The sequence below is a fragment of the Choloepus didactylus genome, chromosome 7 (assembly GCF_015220235.1).
Source record: "Choloepus didactylus isolate mChoDid1 chromosome 7, mChoDid1.pri, whole genome shotgun sequence".
Lineage (NCBI taxonomy): Eukaryota > Metazoa > Chordata > Mammalia > Pilosa > Megalonychidae > Choloepus > Choloepus didactylus.
In genome coordinates this window covers 3,504,060-3,516,872 of record NC_051313.1, presented here as the reverse complement: position 1 = coordinate 3,516,872, position 12,813 = coordinate 3,504,060, and the positions used below count along the sequence as shown (strand labels likewise).

The following is a 12,813-nucleotide window of genomic DNA, read 5'->3' as shown; positions in this document are numbered from 1 at the left end:
GTCCCTTAGGTTCTTCAGACTCTGTTCATTAATTTATTTTTCATTCTTTTTTTTTTCTGCTCCTCAACCTGATCAACTTCATTTTTTTTTTTGACTTCAAGTTGGCTGATCCTTTTTATGCCTCCTCCACTCTGCTCTTGAACCCTTCTATTGAATTTTTCACTTCAGTTATTGTACTTTTGAGTTCCATAATTTCCATTTGGTTCTTCTTTATAATTTCACTTTCATTCTTGAAATTCTCATTTTGTTCATATATTTTGCTTATTTCCTTTGGTTCTTTATCCATGTATTATCTTAGTTTATTGATCCTATTTATGAGACTTGTTTTAAGATCTTTGATTAGTTATACCAGAGACTGTGCTTCCTGTGGAATAGTTTCTGTTGAATTCTTTTTCTCCTATGACTGGCCATACATTCCTGTCTCCTTTGCATGATTTGTTTTTTGTTGAAAACTGGAAATTCGGAGAATTATGTTGCGGTCACTCTGGCAATATAGTTTTCTCATCCTTCAGTCTGCCAGACTATGAGCAAGAAGGAAAAAAAAAAGAAAAAAGAAAGAAAAAAGAACATAAAAAAGAAGAAAAGAAAGAGGGAAAAAAGGAAAAAAATACTAACAGACAAGACACCTATAAAAAAAATAACAGGGAAAAAAAATAACAAGGAAATACAAATAATGAACTGCACTGCCTCCCCAGGTCTCTTGTTATGTGCTGGTGGGAAGCCAAAGTTGCTGCTTTTGAGGCTGAAACCTAGGCCGACCTCCCTGCTTATCCATCAGTGATCCACCAGATCCAAAACATTAAAACAGAGAATGAAAAAAACCAAACAACCAAAAAATAAAATAAATAAATAAATAAAAAAAGAGAAGCTAAAAGGAGGAGCTCTGGCTCTTTATGTCCCTGTAGGTTTGGCATAAGGCCGGGAGACACTACAGCTGAGAGAAACTGAGGCCAGCAGCTGTCCTGGGCTCTCAGGGGCGCACCACTAAGCAACTCAGGAGAGAGAAGGGAGAAAGCCGACCAAAGACAAAGTGCACTGGGCAGTGGTGGTGGGGAGGGGAGGGCTGGAGCCACGGCCGGAGTCTATGCTGGGCCCCCCAGGGTCCGCCAGAGCAGGAAACGCCCACACACAGAAAGAAGGAGGGAAGGAAGCAAGAAAGGCACAAGACTTGCCCTCCACATCCCGGAGGGTGCAGTGGGAGGCTGGAAGGTCTGCTGCCCCTCCTTCACACCGCTCCCTCAGGGGTTCCCCAGACCCCAGCGTTCAACCCCTGCTGCAGCACCTCGAGCCTGGGAGAGGGTTCTTAAGCTGAGTGCCGAAGCATTTGGAGAAGTCCCCACGTACTCCTTCTTGGTGGGGCCTTCTGGGGAACAGAAGTGGAACAGACACTCAGGAGGTGGCTCAGAAGTTGGCCCAGGTGCAGCTGGAGAGCAGGGGCAGGGCAGGCCGAGGCTGAGAGGGGCGGACACGCCGAGCTGAGAGTCTGCCAGGGGAGGTCCCGGCTTGGAAATGCTCTCCCCCGGGGCCTTCTAAGGACATGGATGTTCCTACCGGCAGGTGGAGACAGTTGGTGCAGAACTGCTTCTGAGGAGTTTTGCTTTCAGAAAGGGGTTATTGCTTTCTGAAACAGCAAGGTGAAGCCAGTACACGTTTTACTTACTATTTTAGATGAGGAACTATGAATAACAAAAGCTCGCCTCTGGACAGCTTGTATTTTGACTAAAGCCATATTTATTTTCGTAAACTGCTTTAGGCTTCCCTGCAGGCTGGTAAACTGTCTTAGAGGGTCCAGCTTGACCCCGTAGGAGCATCCGTGTGTCTGTGGACTGTTACGGGTCTCGGAGAATTAGCACGTAGTTTCGATTTTTTCTCTTTCAAGCGCTCGGGGGTAAATATTTGCACAATTTAGGAACAATGGTGTTACTCCTTAATGAGCAAGTGTTAGCTGCTGTTTCAACATGAATTTATAACTTGTTTTTACTCTTTGGGATAACACTTAAAATGTGGATTATATTTAGGTAGTTTGCAGATGAAAATTTTATGAGCCTAAAATATGTCTTATTGAAACTTCTTGATATTGTTAATTTCTTTCATAGATGTATTTTCAAAGTACTAAATTATTCATGATTACAAAATACTGGAAAATTGTTCCAACATTTCTTTGGAAAGCAAATGGTGCATAATAGTATTTTGTGTGCTTCCAAAGCTGTTCTATATGTTAAATATTCTGCCATATGGTGGATATATTACCTGTTCTCATATTGGTAGTCATAATAGTACTAATGCTTAGGTTTTTTTTTTTTTTTTTGACTCTTGAAGCAGTGTTCTCTCCTGATGTAGACGTAAAAATGAGAACTTATGACTTTGCAGTGATTTTCATCAGTGTTTTTAAACACTAAAATATTCTCCTTCAAAGACTATTGACTTTCTATTCAATATATACATATTTATTGAGCATTTTATTATGTATATTGCATCATTATGTTAGGTCTTTTTGTGATTAAAATGAAAAAGCCATATTCCTAAAAATGTAAGTTATTATTAGAGGTGAGACAATATATAATTCATTAAAAAGTCCATTTGGTTTTTAAACAGTCAACTAGCAGCAGGCATAATAACACCTTAAATTTGTCTAGCTCTTAAGAGCTTTGAACCCTTTTATAAAAATACATGATCATATTTGTCATGTGAGATCTAATCATATTTTCATCTTCTGACAGATGGTTTCTATTCTTATATATGTTATTCTTATAATATTTAAAAAGATCTAATTGAGGCAGTTCCTTTTTTATATTCATCTGATTTTGTTCTCATTATATTACTTTAAAACTTTTGATTTGTTTTTCCTGGTATATCTTTTTATACTTTGGTGCTATATTCAAATATAATATTTTAAGGAGCAAATGAAATTTCCATTTTCCCCAACTTTTCTATTGCTTGTAAATTTTTTCCAATTCTCAGTACCTTGCCTTGGTCTTTCTTTTTCTCTCCTATGGATACAGAAATAGCTGCCACTAATGTGAATGATATGTTATATAATGATGCATTTTTATCACCACAGCATCCTCAGACACTTACATGTTTTTCCTTATTATTTTAGATGTGGATAATTTTCATTTTATAATGCTTCTATTATGTTGTACAGAAATACCTAACTTTAAAAAGTCCTTTGTATCAAGGTTTCATATTTTTTTCCATGGTGAGAAAAGGTAACATTATTTAGTCACAATATTTTTGAACTTAAGAGAAAATTCTTCTATTCTTCTTGTATTATTAAATAATCTTTGGCACTGCAGAATGCACACCTAATCATTAACACTCATTAAAAGTACTTATTAAAATAATAATTAGGAATTATTTCTTTTGGGAGCTATTAAGTCAGGATATCCGAGGCAAGATGTACAATGCTCTGTTTAGTTGGTTAAACATTCTCAGCATTTTCCACTAATGCATTGTTTTAGGCTAAAGGGAGAAAGCAAACAGGTGATGGAGTATAGACAGACGCTCGACGAGCTTGCCGGCTGGTTGGCACAGGCCGAGGAGGCCGTGCAGGGGTCCGTCCCCACACGGGGGGAGCACCGGCAGGAATTGACGGTAAGTGACCCGCTCGTCCCGGGGCCTCCAGGGCCATTTTTTTTTTTTTTTTTTAAAGCAAAGGGAGAATTTGTTGACTCATGTAGTTGACAAGTCCCAGGTGGAACTTCAAGTAAACTGAAAGCCAAGTGCTCGATGTCATCGGGCGTGAGCCCCCGTCTCTTGTCTTTCTTCTCTGTCAGTTCCCTTAATGGTGACCGTGATGACGGCAGTCCAGGCTTATTTATTCAGCAGTTGCTGCTGAAGGATGATCCACTCCAGGTTGCCAGGAACTTTGCTAGGTTTAGCACTGAGAGTTCTGTGCCCCGGGAAACCGGCCGTTCTGGGCAAATTGGGACGGCTGGGCCCTCGGAGTCCACCTTGGAGGCGAGGGGGCTCGTGGGCAGCCTCTGGGTGCGCCACGTCCACGCTCGAACCAGGGCCCGGCTGGAGAGAAAAGGGCAAGGAACTTTGTACTTTGGGAAATGTGATGAGCTTGAACGAGGAATTGATTTTTAATAGCAGCTATGATTTTGGTCTTTCAGAGTGGCAAGGCGTGGTGGGCTTAGTGTGCAAAGGAAGGTTTGGGGGATTTTTTCACGTCGACATTATTCTCTTAGAATATAGTAATGCTGGGAAGCATAGTTTTTTGCTTTAGATTTCAAAGATAATTACTGTTTATTTTTTATGAAATTGACTGTTACCAGAGAATTCAAAGTGATTGAGTGACTATGGCAGCTTGGTATCCTGGTTGCATTAATCAACTTTCCTGTTAGTGTGCACCCAGCAAGAATTGTTGATTGTTGTGTATGCAGACAATCCATGACAAGACAGATATGTTAATATCTAAATATATTCAAGATCCATAAATTTTTACTTCCATACACGATTTAATTTTTGTTAAAAATTAAAATACTTGTTGCAGAGCAATGTGTGTTATGTACTCACATTAAAAAATGTATGCATAAGTGCATGTGTGTGACTGTGTGAGTGTGTAAGCTTGTGTGCATGTGTGCATGTATGTGTGTTTGTGAGTGCACATGCAAATAGGCCTGAAAGTATACCCAAAAATAAGAAATTTTTGTTATTTTATTGTTTTATGCAGTGCAATGCTATTTGAATTATTTTTATAATGAGTGTGTTCCATTAAGAAATTTAAGAAAATTAATTTAATTTTAATTAATTTTAAATTTTAATTCTAATTTAAGAAAAAAATAAAAAATAAAGTAAAACTCTAAAATTACAGGTATTTATTAAATTTTGGAAAGCATTTATTAAATTCTTTTTCAAAATGTGAAAAATATCTAGTAAATTTATTCCTTTTATTTCTCTAAATACCTCAGTGGTTTTCTTGGAACATCCCTTTTGGAAACCATTGCTGTGTGATGAAGGGTGGGACGGTCTGGTAGAGTGGGGAGGTCAGAGCAGGTGGGAGGTCAGACGCGTGCCGTACTGGTGCCGCCGTTTCAAAGCTTTTCCTTGGCACAGTCTTTGTGCTCATAATCCAAGAGCAGAACGCCCAAGCAGCGATGGAAATGGAATTTAGTGTGACCCCATTCAGGGAGAGAGAGTGTGTTGGTATGCACCTGCTCACACCTGCAGACACTTGCTCACACCTGCACATGCCTGCACACACCCATGTGTGCCTGCACACTCCTACTCACACCGTGTACACCTGCACATGCCTACACACTCCTGCACATGCTTGCCCATGCGTGCACACACCTGCATACACCTGCCCGTGTCTGCACACACCTGCATACTGCTGCCCATGCTTGCACACACCCATGTGTGCCTGCACACTCCTACTCACACAGTTTACCCCTGCAGATGCCTACACACTCCTGCACATGCTTGCCCATGCCTGCACACACCTGCAGACTCCTGCACATGCCTGCACACACCCATGTATGCCTGCACACTCCTACTTACACTGTGTACCCCTGCAGATGCCTACACACTCCTGCACATGCTTGCCCATGTCTGCACACACCTGCAGACTCCTGCACATGCCTGCACACACCCATGTGTGCCTGCACACTCCTGCTCACACCGTGTACACCTGCACATGTCTGCACACTCCTGCACATGCTTGTTCATGCCTGCACATGCCTGTGTACACTTGCACACATCTTCTCAAGTCTTCTCATACCTGCACACACCTGTACACACCATACACACCTGCACACTCTTGCATGTATCCTGAAGGTGTGTGTTCTCTCCTCTGTCAGTTACAGTTTATCAGCATGAATTCAGTCTCTTGCGAGTTTGTTTCCATCTAAGAAATGGAAAGCCCCCATTTACAGCACACTTGCCACAGAGCCTCCAGTGCAGGTCTTGGGCTTTGCCCAGCATGACAGCCTCTGGCCTCCCCTCTCTTCTGACCCTCCAGGACTTAACCCAGGAGACGGAAATGCAGGCGGAGAAGCTCCGATGGCTGAACAGAACGGAATTGGAGGTGCTTTCAGACAAAAGTCTGAGCTCACAAGAAAGAGAGAACATTTCAGAAAGCTTGAGAGCTGTGAATACGGCGTGGAGTAAGGTGTGTGCGCAGTGTTACGGGGCTCCTTTCTTGGTGGGTTTATCGACTGCCTTGGCAAACATCGGAGGCCACGTGGCTTTTCCTTTTACATGCACCCAGACGGCACCTCTCGCTGCTGCTTGCTGAGACCCCTGGGGCTGCCAAACCCAAGCACCACTAGCGGAGAGGCCTCAACAGCAGGCGTTTATTCTCTCGCAGTTGGAGGCCAGACATCCAAAATCGTGGTGATGGCAGGGCTGTGTCCGTCCAGGGGCTCCAGGGGAGATCCTCCCAGCATCTTCTGGCACCTCATGCTGGGCTTCCCTGGGGTCCCTCCTCTTCTTACAGGGCCCCGGGCCTTTTGGCTCAGGGACTCACCCTGCTCCAGTGGGATCTCATCTTCACTAAGTACATCTGCCGTGACCCTCCTTCCAAATGAGGCTGGTTCATGGGGGTCCCACAGGTGAGACCTGAACATCCATTTCCAGGGACATGACTTATCCCATAGCCCTGACTAATCACACTTCTGTTTTTTCCTCTGTCATGGGAGCACACATTCTCAAAGAACACTTTTTAACTTCCATGTCATTTTTTGGCCTGGGGAATCTATATGTTAATACAACATCAAATAATGAATACATACTGGAACTCGGCAATGGAATGCCAATAATTATTTTCCAAAAATGATCTTAAAATAGCTATCTGATGTCACATGTGACTTTTCACCTATGTAAGTTTATTTTTAATGCTTTTATTCATTCAACAAGCATTTGTCTGCTAGGTCCTGGGTGGAATGTAGTGGCTTGTAGCTAGAACATCATCAAGCTGTTCGTCTCCCTCACACTGTTGCACTTCTGAGGTTGGAGCTTAGCTGAGGGACAGGAGGCCACAGGTCTCTGAGTCCTCAGCCTGTACAGACCACGTCGGGGGTGAGATCCGCTGGGGCCTTGGGGTGGGTCTGGCTCTGCCCCTGCTTTGGATGGCCCCGCGTCGGTCATCTCTCCTCTCCAGTGTCCTCGTCAAACGAGGCAGGTGCCTTGCTGAGAACCTCTCCCTCAATGGAGGCAGGACCTCGTGCCTCATCCTGCACACCTGCACACACACACCTGCTCACACGCGCACCTGCTCACGTACACCTGTTCACGCATACCTGCTGATGCACACCTGCGTCTCCAGCCTGGGCCTCGCCCCACTCTCTAGACCTGTGTGTGCAGCTGTGGCTTCATGGCTACCTAAGGTCTAACAGGAGTCCCAGCCCTACATGCCCCACCCAGCTCCCCACAGCCGCCGCCCCAGGTGTCCCCTGTCAGCAGTTACAGCCTGCGATTGCTTCAGTCCAAACCTTAGAGCCAATTTATGCTGCGTGCATTTATCTCAATAAAGACATCAAACTGGGATATCATCAGCTCCTCCTTCAGACTACGTATCTCCTTGATGGATGGGCTGACGGGCGATGGATGGTGAGGCATAAATCAGGCACGTGTAGCAAGGTGTTCCCCGTCGTGGATGGGGGCTGTTGCACGGGTGTTTTTGGACGAGTCCTTGAACGTTCCTTAGTTTGAAGCACTCCCTTGGTTTGACGCCTTCTCCCACCCGTTGCCTCTACCCCCCGTTGTGCCTGCTGTGGTCTCCCGTACCCTCACCCCCACTCAGCCTCCTCTGCTCACAGCCCCAAAGCGGTTTCATTAAAACACAGTTCGCATTGAGCTGCTGCCCTGACCAGAGCCCGAGTGGTTTTCCGTCTCACTGAGAGGAAATGCCCGGACCTGACGGACACGCCCGCAGCCTCCCCCTCCTCCAGACGCTTCCCGGACACGCTGGCGCCTCCCGGACATGCCAGTTCCCTGGGCCAATCTACTCCACTTGGAATGCGTTGGCGTGTGGGGTGTGTGGAGTTGGGTTCAGGGAGAGGTCAGAGGGCAGGAGGCGTGAGATGCTGGGGGGGTCGGCTCTTAGGAGCGTGTCAGCGTGGGGGACGGGAGCAGGGTTTCGTGGGGAGCACGGGTATGGCTGGGGCCGGAGCTCCGGTGCTGGGGAAGAAGGGGGCTGTGCCCAAGAGAAGGGGAGCACCTCATTCACACGGTGTCCTCTTTGTTCTCTTTCTCTGGCTGCTGTCACAGATAAGCAGAGAAGTGCCGAGCTCGCCGCGGGGACACCCCCGGGACCCCTGTGCTGCTCCGCAGAGGCCTGCTGGTGAGACTTCTTAACATAAATTCTTGTGATGAGGAGCATCATATACAAATTAGAAGAAATCTTAGAAACTCGCTTGCGCTGCATTATTCTGCATTCCGTTATTTGTAAAGAACACTGCCTTTCCGGGCTGGGCGGAGACCCCAGGCCCTGACCTTCCCTGGCACCGTGGGTCCCGCTACAGGCAGGCGAGATGGCTGGGCACAGGCCGCCTCTTGGGACATCGGCTGTGACCCCGTGGGTAGCCTGCCCTTGTGGCATGTAATTAGAACCTGGCGGCATCCCCGAAGCCCTTAACGACGTCCGCTGCTCTTTGCAGTCTGCACTGCCTTGGCAAGGCCCAGGCTGAGCCTCCTCACGCACTGGGGCCTGAGGGTGGGTGCTCCTGGGCTGGGTGCTCCTGGGCTGGGTGCTCCTAGACTGGGTGCTTCCTGGGCCGGGTCCCCTCTGACTCTCCTACGCTCAGAGCCGGGGCCCAGGTCTCCAGGGGGCCCCGCTGCACATTCTCCCGCCCCAGATGGACATTGCTCAGCGCCCACCTCCGCCCTCTGACGCCCCAGCTACCATCTATCCAGCACACCTGTCAATTTGTGGGGAAACATTAATTAATGAATTAATTTCCTGTGAACCCAGGACTCTCCCTTCCCCTTCCCCCTCCCCCTGGTGAGCGCTCATCTGCTTTCTATCTCTGCAGATTTGCTATTTCTGGTCATCTCTTATAAGCAGTATTGCACAATTTTTGTCCTTGTGTGTCTTGCTTATTTCTCTGAGCAGGATGTTTCCAGGGCTCTTCCCTATTGCAGCAGGACCAGAACTTCCTTTTTTTTTTTATGACCGGATAATGTTCCATTGTGTGTAGGAACCACATTTTCTTTATCCATTCGTTCGTTGAAGGACACTTAGGTTGCTTCCACTTTTTGTGAATTGTGAAAAATGCTGCTATAAGAATTGGTCTACAAGTGTCTACTTGTAACCTTGTTTTCACTCTTTGGGTATTTTCCTAGAAGTGGGATTGCCCGGTCTTATGGTAGTTCTATATTTAACTTTTTGAAGAACTTCCATGTGGCTTTCCATAGCCAAATGATGGCTGCATCATTTTCCATTTCCAAGAATGTACTAAAATTCCAATGTCTCTCCATCCTTTCCAGCACTTGTTATTTTCTGTGTGTTTCTGTGTTTTTCATAATAATCATCCACATTGGCGTGAAGTGGTATCTCACTGTGGTTTTAAATTGAATTTCTCTATTTACTAATGATGTTGAGCATCTTTCCATGTGTTTTTTGGCCATTTGTTTATCTTCTTTGGAAAAATGTCTATCCAAGTCCTTTGCCCGTTTTTAAGTTGGATTGTTTGTCTTTTTGATGTTGAGTGTGGTAGGAGTTCATTATATATTCTGGGTATTAAATCCTTATTCGATATATGGTTTGAAACCATTTTCTCCCATTGTGTAGGTTGTCTTTTCACTTTCTGGATAATTCCCTGCAACGCACGAAGGTTTTAAGTTTTGATGAAATCAAATTCATCTATTTGTTCATTTTGTTGTTCAGGGTTGGGTGTCATGTCTAAGAAAGCTTTGCTGAATCCCAGGTCATGAAGGTTTGCCCCTATGCTGTCTTCTAAGAGTGTTTCTAAAAAGAGTTTTAGCTCTTCAGGTCCCTGAACCATTTTGGGTTGATTTTGTGTATGGCATGAAGTAGGGTCTAACTTCATTCTCCTGCACATGGATATCCAGTTTTCCTAACACCATTTGTTAAAGAGACTGCTTTCCCGTGTGAAAAATCAATTGCTATCTCAGTTTTAAGATAGGATGTGTGCCGTCAGACACGAGCTCCCTTTCCCACTGCAGAACCCACCAGCCTGCCTGCGTCTGCCCAGTTGCTGTTCAGCAGGAGAGTTTCTCTTCCTAAGGCTGACCCCAACGCTTGGCTTCAGAGCTCCTCTTCTCTCCATGGTTTGCTTACCCCTTCTCCCCTACTCTGTGGGATAGCCCCCCTTGGCGTGCATTTTGGTTTGTGAAGCTCTTGTTCGTCTCCTACTCCACTGCAGGAGTGCACTGCAATCCCCGAAATTCTCTTCTCCAGCTACGCTGACCAGTCTGTAACTTTGGACACCGTCTATATGCACCAGTTTTCAGCCATCGAGCTTGACTCCTCTCTTGACGTGTCCGTTATCCAGTTGAGGACCCCAGCTCCTACACCCTCTTCTCCGTCCCATCCCTAGGATATTCCCCTAGCTCCGCTCCTAATGCCAGGCTGGCCTCGCCACACCTCCACACTCCTCTGCCCTCTGGACACCAGGAGAAGGCCGATGGTGCAGCCCTGACTCCCAGTCCTGGGATCTCTCCCCTCCCGCCCCCATGACGCCTGAGGCCCTCCCTGGCTCTGCTTCTTTCTCACTCTCCCTGCTTTGGTTACTCTGCCTCCAACACGCCGAGACTGGTTCCATTTCTGCCCCTGTGCTGCTCGCCCTCCTTCCCCTCTGCCCTCCCCCGATGCTTGCACCCTTTGTACACGCACCGCGTTCCGCTCCTTCCCGGATGCCGCCTTCTCAGGTAGGCCTTTCCCAGGCACCCCATCTGCACCCGCCTCACCATCGGCCCACTTGGTTTCCTTCCTGGTGTAGGGACCCCCTGAAGGCTCTTCCTAGTGTAGGGACCCCCCAAGCCCCCGCGAGGGAGGGCAGGGCTTAGACTTCTTTCTCCAGCACCTGGGTCAGCACTTTGCTCCAGGTAGGGCCTTAATAGACACTGGTTGCATCACAAGAATGAATATTTAGGCTGTTTTCTATTTTTTAAAACTACTAAGCAAGTGGGAGTGAAGGTGCCACGAAGAGGGGGCAGGCTGAGCGGAGGCCTCCTCGGGCGTCTCCTGGTGTTGGAGCCACTGGGTCAGGGGGTGAGGCGCCTCCAGCCCCGGCTGTCACCCAGGGGCTGCGTGGACGTGTTTCCGGTCTCCACGCCTCCAAAAAAGTTTTCATTTATGTGGACTGTATCTACCATATTTATTGTAATTAGAAAGCAAAACCAGAATTTAAAAATGATTTAATTGGTTTAAGTATAACACTAATACACCCATTACATGTTGACACAACCTATTTTTATCACATATTAACATAAATAACCATGTTTTCCAAAATAAAATGAATTAGAAGAGTGGCCTTGGCTTGCATTTATGGAGCTCTCTCTAATGCCTGGCTTGGTGGAAGCTGGCGGCCTCTGGGCCTGCGATGGCCGCGATGATCTGGTCCCCTCATGAGGGGAGGAGAGGAAGGGCCAGGCAGACTGGGTGACGGGTGGGGCCTGGCCTCAGACCCCCAGAGCGGCTCAGGAACCTCAGGGAACCTCGGGGGCCCTGGGGCGAGGACGTGGACTCCCCTCGCAGCTCAGACTTCCTCATCCCCACGGGGGCGAGCGTTTCTTGAGGGGCTTCCCGCCCTCCTCTGTGAATTGCCTGTCGGTGTTTTTGTAGTGTTTAGAATAGTGTCTGCTCACTCGCTGTCTGTCTGGGATGTGCATTCAAACGCCTTTGCCCTCAGTGTGTGGGTCTTGGAATCTTTGTCTGTGGTGTCCTTACAGACCCTTGGACGTGAGGCTCTTCCCGAGTCAGGAGGATGTTCTTCTGTATTTTCAGCCAATGGTTTTACAGTTTTGGTTTTCACATTCAGTCCTTAGTCCGCCCAGAGCCGCTGCTCTTAGGTGGGAGGGGGCACGCCCCCTGCCCCTCCCCCACCTGCCCCCTCCAGCCCCCTCCTCCTGGCCCCTCCCCGCCCTCCCCCAGCCCCGCTGCACCTCTCTCCAGGCATCATTTCTTGGGCAGCGAATTTTTCAATATTTCAGTGAATTTCAGTGAATTTGCCAAGTCATGCACGTGCAGGTGTTTTGCAATGTTGATTAGAATTACGCTGATTTTATACATTGGCTGTATTTTTTCAGAAAATTATTTAAGGCTCATCTGATAGACCATATGTCAAATTAGATTCTGGATGGATCTAATTAATTCAACTACCTCTAGAATCAAAACCAAAGAAAAATAACAAACTGCCTCTCCTGGTTAAAAACACACACACACACACACACACACAAACACTGAGGGCTAAAGAAAATATTTAGCAAATCATGGAGAAGACAAGTTTTTAACTTTAAAAGTCCTGACAAAACTATCCCCCCAAAACAGATTTATGGACTCTATGTCCCCTAGTTTGGTTTTAAAAACAAAACTAAAAAACATATTTAAAAATTCCCAAATAGAAACACTGTGTTCAGCCAGATGATAAGGGTGCGTCTTTCTGATATAAAGAGTTCTTCCAAATTAATAAGTAAGCAGGTAAGGAACACAGACAGGTGAAAATAATGCCATATTTGGTTCACAGAACATGGAAAATATTCACCCTTACTAGTAATCAAAGAAACATTAAATGAAAACAGGGAAGGTTTTTTTTTTTTTATTTTTAAATTCATTGAGGTTGAGTATTGATCAAGACACAGGTCAGTCTAAATTGGTACATCTTTCAGGGAAAGCAGTTTATTTGG

General features: G+C 46.3%; 1 protein-coding gene across 12 annotated transcripts in view; it reads left to right on the top strand.

Moving 5' to 3' along the window:
• The window catches only part of UTRN (utrophin), a 473,101-nt gene that overhangs the window by 216,493 nt on the left and 243,795 nt on the right, over positions 1-12,813 (top strand). For all 12 annotated transcript variants that reach the window (XM_037844841.1, XM_037844842.1, XM_037844838.1 and 9 more), the window contains 3 exons: positions 3,462-3,594; positions 5,966-6,115; positions 8,215-8,287. In XM_037844841.1, coding sequence (XP_037700769.1) covers positions 3,462-3,594; positions 5,966-6,115; positions 8,215-8,287 — 356 coding nt within the window. The remainder of the gene's footprint in view (positions 1-3,461; positions 3,595-5,965; positions 6,116-8,214; positions 8,288-12,813) is intronic.